Here is an 18,871-nt window from a genome sequence, read left to right as displayed (position 1 = left end):
TAAAAGTAAATTATTCAAATTCAAATAAGAGAATATTTGATAATGATTAATTAATTTCATATTAAATGAAAGCCAGAAGTCAGTTGTAAATTAATCTTGGATGATATCTTCAATTATTCGGGAACATTCTTTGATCAATGTTATATTTTTTCAATTTTTTGTAAATGGAAATTTTCAAATAATTTAGCTCGGAAAAAAAGTAAATAGTATAACGGAAAATATCATGCCAAAATTATGAATTTGTTTGCGTCATTACGAGAGATCACGGATATATTACGTGATTATAAGCTGACGTAAGTGGTTTTTTTAACACAAGTATTTATTTCTCTTTTAAATCATTTCAGTTTCTTAATATTGTGATTTCAATGTGTTGAGAATGACTTCTAGTAGTACAGCATCAGTAACAATTTAGCGCTATGTGAACTATACGTGATAATTTCATGAAATTCGGATTCAAAATTTTTATGAACAAATGTAACTTAGATTAACGCTGTTAATATTGTAATAGGAATTCTGGATTTTAGCATAAGTTTATTTCAGTTCACACATTCATTGATTGCATTATCACAAGTAAAATTGTAAGTTGGTTAGAAAATCATATGGTATATCAAGTACATCAGCAATTATTAAAATTATCATTATTATTTGTTATATAGAAGTGATCTGTTAGCTAGAGTGATGATGTGTTAGTATCAGTCTTTGATATTCCCGCTTTACCAGAATTTCATTTCGTCTTTGTCATAAATTCTGCAACTTTATCGGCGATATGTAATTCCTTGATTACGCTTCATTCCTCTTCTTCGTCTGTAATTATCGCGAAATATCGCTTGGTGGAATTTTTGCTCAGAATCTGTTTCATCCGATTCGTTACAATCATCATCATCATCATCCTCACCATCATCACTGTCATCGTCATCGTCGTTGTCGTCCAATACATCAAAATTTGTCCCTATATATTAATGATGTATAAGTAAATTCGATATTTTTTTTCCTATTCTAGCTTTAGTTATAATTTCTTGTTTGTTTTTTAATGAAGAAATATTAATTTCGTATATTTGTACGTTCTCATCGACGTATATTTCATCTACGTATAGCACGCAAACGTAAAATATCAGGTAGAATGATTTGTAATTCTTATTTCTGTATTAAAATTTTTAATTTTTTAAGAGTTGTAATCTTATTATCAAAATATTATAGTTTGTTAATTTTCGTCTATATGATAACTTACCGCCAGTATTTTCGACTGTTATTTCGTTGCTATCATCGTAATCATCACTAGTTGCATCACTTGTTGAATATAATTCACTCTTTTCATTACTATAGTCTCTTGATTCACTTTCCGTATCCGAATCACCATAAGCATCTTGAATAAGCGTTGATTCGGAATTTCTAATTTTGCTGCATCCAGTTTCTATTTTCATATTACCTTGCTCCAAACATCCGCTTAGATGACATTTCGATACATCAGTCTCATTCTTTAATTGTCTTGAACTACTACTACCAGCTTCTTCTGAACGTGAAACATTTAAATTTGTTTGTTCTACAAAATGCTGTGCATTTTCTGGTTTGTTTTCGCAGAATGGACAAAACCAGTCATTTTCCGGGATTCGCTCCAGTTTCTCCGGTAAGCAATAGCAATGATAGGCGACATTACAGCGAATCGTAGAACCATCAGCATTTTGACCAATGTTTCCGTCGCAGAGTAGCAGTAAATGTTCATTATCTGAACTTCTGCATGATCGGCAGTTTGCATATTCAATGGTAATATCTTCATTTGAAGGGCCGCCTTGATCATTTTCCAGTTGTTCTTGGGCAAGAAGCTTGAAAATTCAAAAATTTTGCAAAATTTTAAGCAAAAATGAAAAAAGATTTCAAAATAATTAACAACAAATAATATGGTAACATTGTTAATTCTTTATAGAATATGTTGCAACAAATGATTGTAATATTTCTTTTTTCTGAAAATTTAGAACAGAATTATGTCAAAAGGGATAAGACTCTAAAGGATAGATTTGAAATTCAAATTTTTTAAAAAATTACAATGAAGCTTGAAAGACTTCTGTTTATACAGAATAACATTATGAATTTTCACCTTTCCTCCAATTCAATCAAATTTCTTCTGATTTAAAAGCTTAATTTTAACTGCTTGGTAAATTCTAGGTTAAAAATTTCATATATGGTCCTAGACTAGAATCTTTATATAAAGAAAGGTAAACTGGAATATTTTCATGACCGTGTCCGGAAAAATTGTTTAAAATATTTAATTAATCAAACAAAGGACCATTTCACTATAATAATAACAATCATCATGTTAAATAAGTTTAAAAAAATTAATGATATAGACAATCAAATTAAAATATTTCATAGTGATGATATATTAATGATAACACTGATAACCTCATTTTCAAATTGTTCCTTTGTTCTTTTTTTTACTGGCACTTTTCTTTCATTGTTTGTTTCTTCAATTTTAATTAGATATTTTGGCTCTCCACCACAAAGTGGGCATTGTGATCGCTTTTTTAACCAATCGCGAATACATTTAAAACAGAATTTGTGCTTACAATTATCAGGTCTTCCAAGCGGATATTTTAATTGTTCCAAACATATGGCACAATTTGATTCCATTTTTTTTTTTTCTTTTTTTAAAAAAGTCTTGTTAGAATAACACTCTTTTTAATCGTCTGCAAAACTAACACTTCCAGTGGTTATGCGAACTCTTCACTAACAGATCCTGTAGCTAATACTAACTGATAAAATAATAAAATGATTATTTATAGTAAAGAAAATTTTTGAAAAATTTGCATATGCAAAAAATGTATTTAAAAAAATGGGAAAATTTATTGTGTTGAGAGGCATTTTAAAAAAGATGAAAGGACATAATTTCAATGAAAATTTATGAACTAAAAAAATTTCTTTCAACACAAGCAATAATTATAGCAATAAATTACTAAAGCAAATAGAACTAACTTTTAAAAAAAGATGAAAAAAAAAGCAGGCAATAAGCAAAATAATATCACTCAAATAAAATTAATAGTTTAACAATGAGTTTTATATCAAAATGTACAATAAATATGCTCAATAAAAAAAGCATGCAGTTGCGCGTAGTTAGCAAAAAAAGCATGCAGCAAAGAAAGCTAACCACCTGCTATTTTTTTTGCATGACCGATTAGAAATTAATTGCTGCTACAAAAAATAAATGATTTTGTGATACTAATTTTTACTTTCACAATAAATAATTGCTTTTTTTTTTCCTTATAATAATAAATAAATAAAACAAATATAATATGCCACAGATTATATACTTTTTTCTTTCATTCAAAGTAATTTTTCCAAGCGCAACTAAATTTGATAAAAATGAATACTTTTTCAAACTGCAATTAAATTTTATAAAATCTTGGAAAAGAAAAACTTTCAGGATGTAATTTTTTCAGGATGTGATTTCATCGAAATTGTCAATTAATCAAATCATTGGCTACTTTTTTTATATTTAGTAATAAATATAAAATTATTAGAAATAATTATTAAAACCGCACTTAAATTGTTAAATTTGTTAAATATTTGATTTAAATTTTGTCGTTTTGACTTTCAAATTAGTTAAGTTTGATAGTTAATTAGATTAGATAATTAAATTATTTCCAATAAAAAACGAGGTAAAATATATCAAATGCTTCTGATTTGTTATTTCTGTTTGTTTTAGATGTTAAATCTGTGTATTTTGCAATTATTTATTCAATTACATGCAATGTAAACACATATAAAATTTACTAATTATTCGTAATATTGAAGAAAAAATTTGATAATTATTGAAATAATCGTCATCGATAATTATTAAAATTATTCATTAAAATAATCACTGAGATCATTCGATAATTATTAATTAAATAATTATTTAGTAATTACTGAAATATTTATTTAGTATTATTCATTGAAATTCAATAATTTTTGTCTAATTATTGGAATGAAGTTTAACATAAATAACGATTAATATGATTTGAGATTTTCAAATCCATTGGTTCACCAATCATGAAATAAATCGATTTCTTCTTGTGATGGTATCTAAAAATTAACATTTTGAGAATGAGTTCAACATCTTATCAGTAACATTCATTACCATGTATCACATACTTATCCAAAATAGCATTTTTTTTCCTCCATAAAAAATTTTTTCTCATTATTGTCTCATTTTTATATACTGAACAATTGTAATTAAAAATTTGCGAGTGATAATAAGTTAGTTAATTATATCTTAATATGTTTATTTTGAGCTAAAAATTTTAAAGATTAATTGAAATGTAAGCATAAGATAATTCCCAAATGAAATAAAGTGATAGATTTAATTTTTTACTAGCTAGTATTAACACACTATAGCTTGTTTATTTTTCTTTTCTTTTAGCAATAAAAGTGAATTTTATTGTTACATGAAGTTCTGGAGTATTTTACAATCTCTTTAATTAATGGTGAGATAAATGATTCATTAATCGATGATAATTGTTCAAAGATTTCATGAAGCTCTATTTTTTTCTTTTAATATATGTATATATTTTTTCAACATTTCCAATGAGAGCATATTATTTTTTACTTCAAATTTTTGATTACAGAAGGGACATTATAACAATCCAGCAGTTATCAGGCGAACTTATCGAATAACCGGTCGTATTACTAATGGTGATATTGAAAATTTGCAGTCACCGATGATCATTCATCACTGTCAACATCGAACTGTTTTTGAACTTAATGAAGCTTCCAGATCTATGGAACGAGAACAATGGCATAGATACAAACGAGGTTAGACGTTACTTAAGATTGAATAGCTGATATTTTTAATAGAAGAAAGTTGAAAATGCACAGTCAGTTATTAAAAGAACTTTGCACTTCAAAGTTTGTTCTAAAAATTGTTCATGAAGGACAAAGTATTACCGTATAATTGAAATGACTGGAAATTTGTAAATTTAATCAATTTCATGCTAATTCTTTTTTTCTCATTACTTGAAATCTCAAAATTCCAAAACATTCATTTTAAAACTTACTTGCGGTAAGCCTATTATATTACTAATGATGCGTAATTTCTTTCTAAGAAAATTTCACTTCTAGAAGTGTTTGAATCACTACAATTTGCCGTTCTCAGTGGTCAAGCAGTTGAAATGGATAAAATTATAATTAAGTGAAAGGAATACTATGTGTCTGAATCTGCTCTGAAAAATGATCGAAAATCATGACATTTGATTCGTTAAACCTTGTTGTGCATTCTTGTTTCATTTCTCGAGCTTCTTTTTCTAACTTTAAAGAGAAGATGGATCAAAGATTGTCATCCTAATGCACATATTAAATATGGCAGCAATAACAATAGTTATTGAATTGAGTGATATTTGTTCTGATAGTTTTTTTATAATATTACAAGCTTTGAATTATAGCATAAATAACGGCTCTTCTGGAATATTTTTAATTTTAACCAAAGTGAATGAAATTACGAGAATTTAAAAAAATAGAATCATACTTATTTATCTAAATGTTACGTATATGTTAATAGTAATAGTAAAAATTATACAACAGAAGAAGTTCTTTCAACAGATTTATTAAAAAAAAAGAACTTCAAATTTTCATATTCTTTCATGCAATCGAATGATAATGATAAAGGTCAATTTAATTGACGAAAGAAACTAATTATTATTTAAATTCTGGCTTACAAGTTTTGTTGTACTGATTTATATTATCTGCGGATAATATTTGAAATGTTTTATGCTTCTCAGTCCATTTGGTAAACATACAAATGAATCATAACAAGAATTTAACAGTCAATTCACTTCTATAATCTGACACTGTGAATTAATCATTATAACAAATTTTATGTGATGCAAGTAACTACTTCTGATTTAGCCGCATCAAGTAATTGGTGCGGAGTTGTTGGTGGGGAAGATGAAATTTTAATTTCATAGAAAATAATGAAATTGAAATTATATTTTTAGATTGCAGGAAGTGCTTTATTTAAATGCAATTTGATAAAGAAATTCTCCTGTTTAAGTGAATCTCTCTAGGTTTCTGTATAAAACAAATCAGTGCGAAGCATATTCAGTCACATCGTAAAATTAATTAGATCATATTCAAGTTCCAAGTCAAATTGATGATGCCTATATCACATTTAGATTAAATAAGATAAATATAATGAATTTTTCTAGTGGATATTTGTAAAATTCCACAACATTCGGCTGTTGTTTCATTATCTTTTTAATATCAACGTAACCATTGGAATTAACCCAGTAATTGTTCGAATTGATTCATTTAACTAAAAAACGAATTTAAATTCATGACATCAGATATAGCACCATTCTTCTCTTTTAAACGCAGTATCTGTTTTTCATAACTGCTCAACTTTATCACTCGTTCCATCTCAAATTACATTAATTCTCGATGCAGAAAGGACGCAGAATCGTTGCAACATAATTCCAGTCAAAATTTTGTCAAAATTTTCATTTGCCTTGAGACTATTAATTATTCTGCAGCATAGTTTTCCCTGTTAATGTTTATTTTCCCTTTTGGAGTGTTACTTTATTCGATTCAAAATAAATGCCTCAGTAATAACTATTAAATATTGGCCTCGTGGAATGAAATTTTTATGATGAGTGATATTTTGGTGTTATTTTCTTTCTAATCTAGAAAAGCAGTGACATCAACTCAGCAGATGGAATGCAATTGTTAGATATTGTCCATGGTACTTCTGGTACCAGAAGTACCATGGACAAAAAAAAAAAAAAAAAAATTTAAATTTTATAAATTTAAAAAAAAATTTAAAAAAAAAAAAAAATTTTTTAAAAAAAAAAAAAAAAAAAAAAAAAAAAAAAATTTAAAAAAATAAAAAAATTTAAATTTTTCAAATTAATTTTTGCTTAATCAGATATCTTTGAAGATGACGAATGATCACTTACTAAGCATTTAAGGGAATGAAATAAAGATAAACTAAAAGTAAATTATTCAAATTCAAATAAGAGAATATTTGATAATGATTAATTAATTTCATATTAAATGAAAGCCAGAAGTCAGTTGTAAATTAATCTTGGATGATATCTTCAATTATTCGGGAACATTCTTTGATCAATGTTATATTTTTTCAATTTTTTGTAAATGGAAATTTTCAAATAATTTAGCTCGGAAAAAAAGTAAATAGTATAACGGAAAATATCATGCCAAAATTATGAATTTGTTTGCGTCATTACGAGAGATCACGGATATATTACGTGATTATAAGCTGACGTAAGTGGTTTTTTTAACACAAGTATTTATTTCTCTTTTAAATCATTTCAGTTTCTTAATATTGTGATTTCAATGTGTTGAGAATGACTTCTAGTAGTACAGCATCAGTAACAATTTAGCGCTATGTGAACTATACGTGATAATTTCATGAAATTCGGATTCAAAATTTTTATGAACAAATGTAACTTAGATTAACGCTGTTAATATTGTAATAGGAATTCTGGATTTTAGCATAAGTTTATTTCAGTTCACACATTCATTGATTGCATTATCACAAGTAAAATTGTAAGTTGGTTAGAAAATCATATGGTATATCAAGTACATCAGCAATTATTAAAATTATCATTATTATTTGTTATATAGAAGTGATCTGTTAGCTAGAGTGATGATGTGTTAGTATCAGTCTTTGATATTCCCGCTTTACCAGAATTTCATTTCGTCTTTGTCATAAATTCTGCAACTTTATCGGCGATATGTAATTCCTTGATTACGCTTCATTCCTCTTCTTCGTCTGTAATTATCGCGAAATATCGCTTGGTGGAATTTTTGCTCAGAATCTGTTTCATCCGATTCGTTACAATCATCATCATCATCATCCTCACCATCATCACTGTCATCGTCATCGTCGTTGTCGTCCAATACATCAAAATTTGTCCCTATATATTAATGATGTATAAGTAAATTCGATATTTTTTTTCCTATTCTAGCTTTAGTTATAATTTCTTGTTTGTTTTTTAATGAAGAAATATTAATTTCGTATATTTGTACGTTCTCATCGACGTATATTTCATCTACGTATAGCACGCAAACGTAAAATATCAGGTAGAATGATTTGTAATTCTTATTTCTGTATTAAAATTTTTAATTTTTTAAGAGTTGTAATCTTATTATCAAAATATTATAGTTTGTTAATTTTCGTCTATATGATAACTTACCGCCAGTATTTTCGACTGTTATTTCGTTGCTATCATCGTAATCATCACTAGTTGCATCACTTGTTGAATATAATTCACTCTTTTCATTACTATAGTCTCTTGATTCACTTTCCGTATCCGAATCACCATAAGCATCTTGAATAAGCGTTGATTCGGAATTTCTAATTTTGCTGCATCCAGTTTCTATTTTCATATTACCTTGCTCCAAACATCCGCTTAGATGACATTTCGATACATCAGTCTCATTCTTTAATTGTCTTGAACTACTACTACCAGCTTCTTCTGAACGTGAAACATTTAAATTTGTTTGTTCTACAAAATGCTGTGCATTTTCTGGTTTGTTTTCGCAGAATGGACAAAACCAGTCATTTTCCGGGATTCGCTCCAGTTTCTCCGGTAAGCAATAGCAATGATAGGCGACATTACAGCGAATCGTAGAACCATCAGCATTTTGACCAATGTTTCCGTCGCAGAGTAGCAGTAAATGTTCATTATCTGAACTTCTGCATGATCGGCAGTTTGCATATTCAATGGTAATATCTTCATTTGAAGGGCCGCCTTGATCATTTTCCAGTTGTTCTTGGGCAAGAAGCTTGAAAATTCAAAAATTTTGCAAAATTTTAAGCAAAAATGAAAAAAGATTTCAAAATAATTAACAACAAATAATATGGTAACATTGTTAATTCTTTATAGAATATGTTGCAACAAATGATTGTAATATTTCTTTTTTCTGAAAATTTAGAACAGAATTATGTCAAAAGGGATAAGACTCTAAAGGATAGATTTGAAATTCAAATTTTTTAAAAAATTACAATGAAGCTTGAAAGACTTCTGTTTATACAGAATAACATTATGAATTTTCACCTTTCCTCCAATTCAATCAAATTTCTTCTGATTTAAAAGCTTAATTTTAACTGCTTGGTAAATTCTAGGTTAAAAATTTCATATATGGTCCTAGACTAGAATCTTTATATAAAGAAAGGTAAACTGGAATATTTTCATGACCGTGTCCGGAAAAATTGTTTAAAATATTTAATTAATCAAACAAAGGACCATTTCACTATAATAATAACAATCATCATGTTAAATAAGTTTAAAAAAATTAATGATATAGACAATCAAATTAAAATATTTCATAGTGATGATATATTAATGATAACACTGATAACCTCATTTTCAAATTGTTCCTTTGTTCTTTTTTTTACTGGCACTTTTCTTTCATTGTTTGTTTCTTCAATTTTAATTAGATATTTTGGCTCTCCACCACAAAGTGGGCATTGTGATCGCTTTTTTAACCAATCGCGAATACATTTAAAACAGAATTTGTGCTTACAATTATCAGGTCTTCCAAGCGGATATTTTAATTGTTCCAAACATATGGCACAATTTGATTCCATTTTTTTTTTTTCTTTTTTTAAAAAAGTCTTGTTAGAATAACACTCTTTTTAATCGTCTGCAAAACTAACACTTCCAGTGGTTATGCGAACTCTTCACTAACAGATCCTGTAGCTAATACTAACTGATAAAATAATAAAATGATTATTTATAGTAAAGAAAATTTTTGAAAAATTTGCATATGCAAAAAATGTATTTAAAAAAATGGGAAAATTTATTGTGTTGAGAGGCATTTTAAAAAAGATGAAAGGACATAATTTCAATGAAAATTTATGAACTAAAAAAATTTCTTTCAACACAAGCAATAATTATAGCAATAAATTACTAAAGCAAATAGAACTAACTTTTAAAAAAAGATGAAAAAAAAAGCAGGCAATAAGCAAAATAATATCACTCAAATAAAATTAATAGTTTAACAATGAGTTTTATATCAAAATGTACAATAAATATGCTCAATAAAAAAAGCATGCAGTTGCGCGTAGTTAGCAAAAAAAGCATGCAGCAAAGAAAGCTAACCACCTGCTATTTTTTTTTGCATGACCGATTAGAAATTAATTGCTGCTACAAAAAATAAATGATTTTGTGATACTAATTTTTACTTTCACAATAAATAATTGCTTTTTTTTTTCCTTATAATAATAAATAAATAAAACAAATATAATATGCCACAGATTATATACTTTTTTCTTTCATTCAAAGTAATTTTTCCAAGCGCAACTAAATTTGATAAAAATGAATACTTTTTCAAACTGCAATTAAATTTTATAAAATCTTGGAAAAGAAAAACTTTCAGGATGTAATTTTTTCAGGATGTGATTTCATCGAAATTGTCAATTAATCAAATCATTGGCTACTTTTTTTATATTTAGTAATAAATATAAAATTATTAGAAATAATTATTAAAACCGCACTTAAATTGTTAAATTTGTTAAATATTTGATTTAAATTTTGTCGTTTTGACTTTCAAATTAGTTAAGTTTGATAGTTAATTAGATTAGATAATTAAATTATTTCCAATAAAAAACGAGGTAAAATATATCAAATGCTTCTGATTTGTTATTTCTGTTTGTTTTAGATGTTAAATCTGTGTATTTTGCAATTATTTATTCAATTACATGCAATGTAAACACATATAAAATTTACTAATTATTCGTAATATTGAAGAAAAAATTTGATAATTATTGAAATAATCGTCATCGATAATTATTAAAATTATTCATTAAAATAATCACTGAGATCATTCGATAATTATTAATTAAATAATTATTTAGTAATTACTGAAATATTTATTTAGTATTATTCATTGAAATTCAATAATTTTTGTCTAATTATTGGAATGAAGTTTAACATAAATAACGATTAATATGATTTGAGATTTTCAAATCCATTGGTTCACCAATCATGAAATAAATCGATTTCTTCTTGTGATGGTATCTAAAAATTAACATTTTGAGAATGAGTTCAACATCTTATCAGTAACATTCATTACCATGTATCACATACTTATCCAAAATAGCATTTTTTTTCCTCCATAAAAAATTTTTTCTCATTATTGTCTCATTTTTATATACTGAACAATTGTAATTAAAAATTTGCGAGTGATAATAAGTTAGTTAATTATATCTTAATATGTTTATTTTGAGCTAAAAATTTTAAAGATTAATTGAAATGTAAGCATAAGATAATTCCCAAATGAAATAAAGTGATAGATTTAATTTTTTACTAGCTAGTATTAACACACTATAGCTTGTTTATTTTTCTTTTCTTTTAGCAATAAAAGTGAATTTTATTGTTACATGAAGTTCTGGAGTATTTTACAATCTCTTTAATTAATGGTGAGATAAATGATTCATTAATCGATGATAATTGTTCAAAGATTTCATGAAGCTCTATTTTTTTCTTTTAATATATGTATATATTTTTTCAACATTTCCAATGAGAGCATATTATTTTTTACTTCAAATTTTTGATTACAGAAGGGACATTATAACAATCCAGCAGTTATCAGGCGAACTTATCGAATAACCGGTCGTATTACTAATGGTGATATTGAAAATTTGCAGTCACCGATGATCATTCATCACTGTCAACATCGAACTGTTTTTGAACTTAATGAAGCTTCCAGATCTATGGAACGAGAACAATGGCATAGATACAAACGAGGTTAGACGTTACTTAAGATTGAATAGCTGATATTTTTAATAGAAGAAAGTTGAAAATGCACAGTCAGTTATTAAAAGAACTTTGCACTTCAAAGTTTGTTCTAAAAATTGTTCATGAAGGACAAAGTATTACCGTATAATTGAAATGACTGGAAATTTGTAAATTTAATCAATTTCATGCTAATTCTTTTTTTCTCATTACTTGAAATCTCAAAATTCCAAAACATTCATTTTAAAACTTACTTGCGGTAAGCCTATTATATTACTAATGATGCGTAATTTCTTTCTAAGAAAATTTCACTTCTAGAAGTGTTTGAATCACTACAATTTGCCGTTCTCAGTGGTCAAGCAGTTGAAATGGATAAAATTATAATTAAGTGAAAGGAATACTATGTGTCTGAATCTGCTCTGAAAAATGATCGAAAATCATGACATTTGATTCGTTAAACCTTGTTGTGCATTCTTGTTTCATTTCTCGAGCTTCTTTTTCTAACTTTAAAGAGAAGATGGATCAAAGATTGTCATCCTAATGCACATATTAAATATGGCAGCAATAACAATAGTTATTGAATTGAGTGATATTTGTTCTGATAGTTTTTTTATAATATTACAAGCTTTGAATTATAGCATAAATAACGGCTCTTCTGGAATATTTTTAATTTTAACCAAAGTGAATGAAATTACGAGAATTTAAAAAAATAGAATCATACTTATTTATCTAAATGTTACGTATATGTTAATAGTAATAGTAAAAATTATACAACAGAAGAAGTTCTTTCAACAGATTTATTAAAAAAAAAGAACTTCAAATTTTCATATTCTTTCATGCAATCGAATGATAATGATAAAGGTCAATTTAATTGACGAAAGAAACTAATTATTATTTAAATTCTGGCTTACAAGTTTTGTTGTACTGATTTATATTATCTGCGGATAATATTTGAAATGTTTTATGCTTCTCAGTCCATTTGGTAAACATACAAATGAATCATAACAAGAATTTAACAGTCAATTCACTTCTATAATCTGACACTGTGAATTAATCATTATAACAAATTTTATGTGATGCAAGTAACTACTTCTGATTTAGCCGCATCAAGTAATTGGTGCGGAGTTGTTGGTGGGGAAGATGAAATTTTAATTTCATAGAAAATAATGAAATTGAAATTATATTTTTAGATTGCAGGAAGTGCTTTATTTAAATGCAATTTGATAAAGAAATTCTCCTGTTTAAGTGAATCTCTCTAGGTTTCTGTATAAAACAAATCAGTGCGAAGCATATTCAGTCACATCGTAAAATTAATTAGATCATATTCAAGTTCCAAGTCAAATTGATGATGCCTATATCACATTTAGATTAAATAAGATAAATATAATGAATTTTTCTAGTGGATATTTGTAAAATTCCACAACATTCGGCTGTTGTTTCATTATCTTTTTAATATCAACGTAACCATTGGAATTAACCCAGTAATTGTTCGAATTGATTCATTTAACTAAAAAACGAATTTAAATTCATGACATCAGATATAGCACCATTCTTCTCTTTTAAACGCAGTATCTGTTTTTCATAACTGCTCAACTTTATCACTCGTTCCATCTCAAATTACATTAATTCTCGATGCAGAAAGGACGCAGAATCGTTGCAACATAATTCCAGTCAAAATTTTGTCAAAATTTTCATTTGCCTTGAGACTATTAATTATTCTGCAGCATAGTTTTCCCTGTTAATGTTTATTTTCCCTTTTGGAGTGTTACTTTATTCGATTCAAAATAAATGCCTCAGTAATAACTATTAAATATTGGCCTCGTGGAATGAAATTTTTATGATGAGTGATATTTTGGTGTTATTTTCTTTCTAATCTAGAAAAGCAGTGACATCAACTCAGCAGATGGAATGCAATTGTTAGATATTGTCCATGGTACTTCTGGTACCAGAAGTACCATGGACAAAAAAAATAAAAAAATTTAAATTTTATAAATTTAAAAAAAAATAAAAAAAAAAAAAAAAATTTTTTAAAAAAAAAAAAAATTTAAAAAATAAAAAAAATTTAAAAAAATAAAAAAATTTAAATTTTTCAAATTAATTTTTGCTTAATCAGATATCTTTGAAGATGACGAATGATCACTTACTAAGCATTTAAGGGAATGAAATAAAGATAAACTAAAAGTAAATTATTCAAATTCAAATAAGAGAATATTTGATAATGATTAATTAATTTCATATTAAATGAAAGCCAGAAGTCAGTTGTAAATTAATCTTGGATGATATCTTCAATTATTCGGGAACATTCTTTGATCAATGTTATATTTTTTCAATTTTTTGTAAATGGAAATTTTCAAATAATTTAGCTCGGAAAATTAGGTACAAATGATAGTGCTATGAAGCGGAGTATTCCTTATTACGGAGAACCAACTAAAGTATTACTTATGATAAGTTATCATAAATGATTAGTAGAAAGGAAAAGAATTAAAAAGTGAAAAATCCAAAAAGAAATTTGATATTTATTGCTAATTGCTAAAAAGTAGTTTTGTAAGTTCAATAAAAATTGACCTAAACAACAAAAGATAAGAATTATATCATAAAAATTTAATAGATAGTGCTGCATTCCTATTTAATATATATTTTAAAAATTAAATGAAAACTTCAGATATGCTTTTTTTGAATTCAAATGAAAAGAAAAATTATTCAATAAATTGGAAAGTTAAAAAAATCAGTTTCTGTAATTAATATATTAATTATAGCAATTTAACCAATTTTAAAATATTTCAAACAATGTGCTGAATTTTATTTTTCTAATAATTTTACTAATTTGTTAATTTTAAAATAACAGAATATTGATAAAATTAATTCATATATAAAAAACTAATAAGTATGCAGTAAACGACATCTTCTTATCTTATCAATTATCATCACAGATAACACTTCATCTCTTTATCATTTATCAATGACGAGTTCAAAATTATCAAATTTTTAAAATATCAAATTATCAAAAATTTCCAAAATTAGGCAGAGCTAAAAAAGACACTTTGAACCTTTTCGATTTATCACTTATCAATGATAAGCTCAAATTTATAAATTCTGACGAAAGAAATAGAGCTGCAAAAGATAATTTACATCCTACAGCTAAGTCCATTTGTAGTTTTTCCTGAATTGCATGGAATAAATAGCCAAAACATTGAGAGAAAGAGAGAAAAAAGGGAGTACGAAATAGGAAGAAGGACAGAGAGTGCGAGTGTGTGCATAAAAAGCATTGCAAAAAGAATATTAGACAAAAAAGATATCATTTGAATTTTTTAAACAAATTTGATTTATGAAAAGTATTTTTAATAATAGTGAAAAATATTTGTAGCATAAAGATAACAGAGTGAGAGGAAAAACAGGTATGAATAGACAAGACAACAAAAATGAGTGGCGTAAAAGGGCTGTAAAAGGGATGAGATTAGACGAAATGCAAAAATGAAATAGTGTGGTGCGGGCATAAGGATGAATGATAAGATAGTCTACGAATAGTTTATTGGTTTTTGGCATTGCGCCCCTGAAACCTTGTGAAATGGAATTTGAGTGAATTTCTAGGTGGCAACGATGAATATCAGTGTATTTGTATTTGGTGCAGGATGATGTACGGGTTGTTTGGGTAAGTTGGTTTCCCGGTGAGTGGCGGTTAAGCAGATTGTTTGGGTAAGTTGGTTTCCCGGTGAGTGGCGGTTAAGCAGATTGTTTGGGTCGGTAAGTTGGTTTCCCGGTGAGTGAAGGGTAGGCAGGTTGTTTGAGCAGTTTGGTTTTCCGGTTAGTGGTGGGTGAGCGAATTGTTTGGGCAGGTTGGTTTCCTGTAGGTGACGGTTAAGTGGATTGTTTGGGTGAGTTGGTTTGCATGAGAAATCTGTAAAACGAATGAATTGCGAGTTTGATTTGCAAGAAATTGTTGCACTGTTTATAGCCAGTATGCCCAAATGTTTGATTAAATGAGACTATGAGTTTTTTTTTTTTTTTGAGGGGGGCGGGGGGTAACACTTTTTTGTTATGTTACTGAACAATAGGAAATTGGGTAAATAGGCGTTTTGGTTCTCAAGAAGCATCTTTTATCTCTTTCTTCATACTCTCTTTCTTCGAACTAGCAAATATTAAAGAAATGCCGAAAGTTCTGGTTTTCTGCTTTTCTAAAATTAAAAACTTGTAGTCTTGGATTTTTTTGCGAATTTTTTATTGATGAAGGTTTGTTTTACACTGCATTTTTTTTTTTTTTTTTTTTTCAGAGCTCATTTTAATGGACCATTTACAAGCGTTAATTGATCCAAGCAAACAATTCGCGAAAGATTCAATTCGATTGGTGAAAAGGTGCACAAAACCAGATCGAAAAGGTAATATACTTAGATAGACTTAGATTTAATTGATCACATTTCTCATCCAGATCTTTGAGGTGTATGTGTCAGTTTGATTTAATTTACTGTTTTGGGGATTGTTTGTTGGCATTTTTTACACAGTGCTAACTCCTGTGCATTTACATTATAGTCTTTGTTGATTAATGATGACGTGGCATAACATTGCTAAAACCTTAAATTATACAGTTTTTTTTTTTTGGTGATGCTGGGAAATTTTTATTTTAATCATAAACTATAGTATTAAATGTGAATGCGTTGAATAAGGCGGTTGAAATTCGTTAATGATACCGTAAAATTGAATTACTGATATCTAATTTTATTTCAAATGGCTGCAAATGAGTGTTTCAGAATATCAAAAAATTGCGGTAGCAACAGCAGTTGGTTTTGCCATAATGGGTTTTATCGGTTTCTTCGTCAAGCTGATCCACATTCCAATTAATAATATCATCGTTGGCGGATAATATAAATTTTTTGATAGGTTTATTAAACACACATATAATGAAGTAGTGTGATTAAAATGATATTCTATGCGAGAGTTACCAATAATTTATGTTATACAATGTGTTTGACAGTTGTATCATATCTTTGTTTCTTTTTTTTTTATTTTCTCACAGTGTTTGTGTTATATAATGATGAATTGATTAAAATAGATGTTTGAAATTTCAAATAAATTATTTCGAATCAGTAAAGTTAGTCGTTTTGTCTACTTTTTTAATTAATGAATTTTAAATAATGTTTTTTTTTTTTTTTTACACCGAAATTCTGAGAGGTATAACTTGCTGCTTTCCCAAAATAAAAAATGGGAGATTTATTGATAAAGATGATGATTTATGATTGAAGAATTAAGACCTTCCTTTTTCCTTCATGTTATTTTTCCTCTGAAACAAATGAAATGATGCGGTTATTTCCTTGATTGGTGGAGGATTGCAACATTTTTTGTAGTTGAAGTATTTTGAACAACAAAAGCGGTAACTTAGCTTTCCTTACTTTTGGTATTTAACTGTCGTAGTAGTTGAATGCTACGTAAATAGTGTCATTATTTCAACTTTCCCATTCAACTCTTCCAGGAAAAGCTATATGATCCTATCTTATATACATATACAATCCGGTCACTACCGAAAGGTATACAACATTTTTGGACCGGATAAACCTGGTGAGTAGTAATGCTGTGATGGTCGAATTATTTGTTAAATATTATAAGAATTGCTGTTAATACATGAGAGGAGAGTTTTATAATTTTTTTTTTTTTTGAAAATCTAATCAAAATTATTGTAGGAAAATGACGCCTGTGGTCATTTGCCTTTCTGGTAAACGAAAATGTGGTAAAGATTTTGTTGGAAGTTTGTTGGCTAATCGGTTAGAAAGAATTGGTTATAAAGTTATCATTTGTGGTATAAGTTATCCACTAAAAGAGGAATATGCCCAGTTGAATGGTATTGATGCTGAACGATTGAAATATGATGCACAGTACAAGGAGATATATCGTCAAGATATGATTTCATGGGGTGAAGGGATACGAAGCCATGATTCTGGATATTTTTGCAGGTTAATCGGAATGGAAAATTACTTCCGTATATTGTTTAACAATTAATAAAATAGAAAAATAAAAATAGAAAATCCTAGATTTTACTTCTATTTTTATGTGATAAAAACAAAAACAAAAAAAAACATATAATTCTGATGGATGAAATTTTTCTGGAATTAAACTTCAAATATTTATGAAAGATTGAATAACTGAATCATTTTCAGGAAAGTTTTAGCAAAAGCAAATTCAGTTGATGTATTAATTGTGACTGATTGTCGACGACTTTCTGATGTTGAATTTTTTAAGATACATTGTGGTCCTCGTTTAAGGTTATATAATCTTATATAATCATCTATTATTATTTCTCATTAGAATATGATTTATATCATTAATTTATATGTTGAACAAAATGTTATTTTTTTCAGATTAGCTTAATTGGCATTGTTTTCTTTTTTTTTTTTTTTTGATTAATTAGGTTAAATTTATCCTAGAAATTTTCTTTTATTTTTATGCAAGCAAAAAACATTTTTCGTAGGTCTAATAATTTACAGATTGTTACGTATCGAAACAACTTTACCAGTCCGGGAAATGCGTGGTTTTGTATTTATCAAGGGAATTGATGATCAAATGACTGAGTGTGGTCTCGACGATTATACTGATTGGGATATTGTAATTACCAATGATGTTCAAATTGTAAATGGAATATTACCAACTAATTTAGAAGAATGCTTAACTGATCTTTCTTTTGAGATAAGTCAATTATTGTTGAGTCGAAAATGATTTCCTGCTTATTGATATCATTCCTGAAGTTTTGAAAATTAAAAATGAAAAAGAGAGAAGTTACATTAAGTACCTTTCATTTATATTTCATATAGATTATTTATTATTTTTTTGTTAACTTTTAATATTGCTTTAAATGAAACTAGTTGTTATCTAGTCTACATAATATTTCATTGTTGAATTTTTTTTGTTTGATTCATGAATTATGCTCCATTCTTGATTTGATGTTGTAGATTCTGCTAGGATTGCTACCAAATTCAAATAAAATCTAAACAAGCTATACAATTGAGCTAATGAGCTATGAGTGTTATTTACATCATCAAAGATATCACAGAGAAGTTAATGTGTTTTATTTATCGCGATAAAAGCAAAAAATCTTCGAATTATATTTTAGAAAATATATGAATTTCTAAAATCAATAATTCTTTGATGTATTTCAATAGCAG

The 18,871-nt window shown here is 27.2% G+C and overlaps 4 protein-coding genes and 1 non-coding gene across 5 annotated transcripts; 3 read left to right on the top strand and 2 right to left on the bottom strand.

Moving 5' to 3' along the window:
- Positions 1–755: 755 nt before the first annotated feature.
- On the bottom strand, positions 756–2,625 carry Bm17217 (Uncharacterized protein; the record flags this gene model as incomplete). Its single annotated transcript, XM_043083015.1, has 3 exons — positions 756–949; positions 1,229–1,820; positions 2,398–2,625. 3 exons carry the CDS (start codon positions 2,623–2,625, stop codon positions 756–758), a joined length of 1,014 nt encoding a protein of 337 aa, XP_042938949.1.
- Positions 2,626–7,707: 5,082 nt separating this feature from the next.
- On the bottom strand, positions 7,708–9,577 carry Bm17216 (Uncharacterized protein; the record flags this gene model as incomplete). Its single annotated transcript, XM_043083014.1, has 3 exons — positions 7,708–7,901; positions 8,181–8,772; positions 9,350–9,577. The coding sequence occupies 3 exons, from the start codon at positions 9,575–9,577 to the stop codon at positions 7,708–7,710; spliced, it is 1,014 nt and encodes a 337-aa protein (XP_042938948.1).
- Positions 8,156–8,221, top strand: Bm16826. The gene has a single exon (XR_006228115.1). It is a non-coding gene; the product is annotated as a small nucleolar RNA Bm16826 (small nucleolar RNA).
- A 6,428-nt stretch (positions 9,578–16,005) lies between the features above and the next one.
- Positions 16,006–16,581, top strand: Bma-emo-1.2 (Uncharacterized protein; the record flags this gene model as incomplete). The annotated part of the gene is made up of 2 exons (XM_001892495.2): positions 16,006–16,099; positions 16,469–16,581. 2 exons carry the CDS (start codon positions 16,006–16,008, stop codon positions 16,579–16,581), a joined length of 207 nt encoding a protein of 68 aa, XP_001892530.2.
- An 818-nt stretch (positions 16,582–17,399) lies between these two features.
- Bm17214 (Uncharacterized protein) lies at positions 17,400–18,425 on the top strand (the record flags this gene model as incomplete). The annotated part of the gene is made up of 3 exons (XM_043083013.1): positions 17,400–17,665; positions 17,870–17,974; positions 18,197–18,425. The coding sequence occupies 3 exons, from the start codon at positions 17,400–17,402 to the stop codon at positions 18,423–18,425; spliced, it is 600 nt and encodes a 199-aa protein (XP_042938947.1).
- Between the last annotated feature and the right edge of the window lie 446 nt (positions 18,426–18,871).

The sequence above is a fragment of the Brugia malayi genome, assembly GCF_000002995.4.
Source record: "Brugia malayi strain FR3 genome assembly, contig: Bm_074, whole genome shotgun sequence".
NCBI lineage: Eukaryota > Metazoa > Nematoda > Chromadorea > Rhabditida > Onchocercidae > Brugia > Brugia malayi.
The sequence above is the reverse complement of the archived record's forward strand: the minus strand, read 5'-3'. Positions and strand labels throughout refer to the sequence as shown.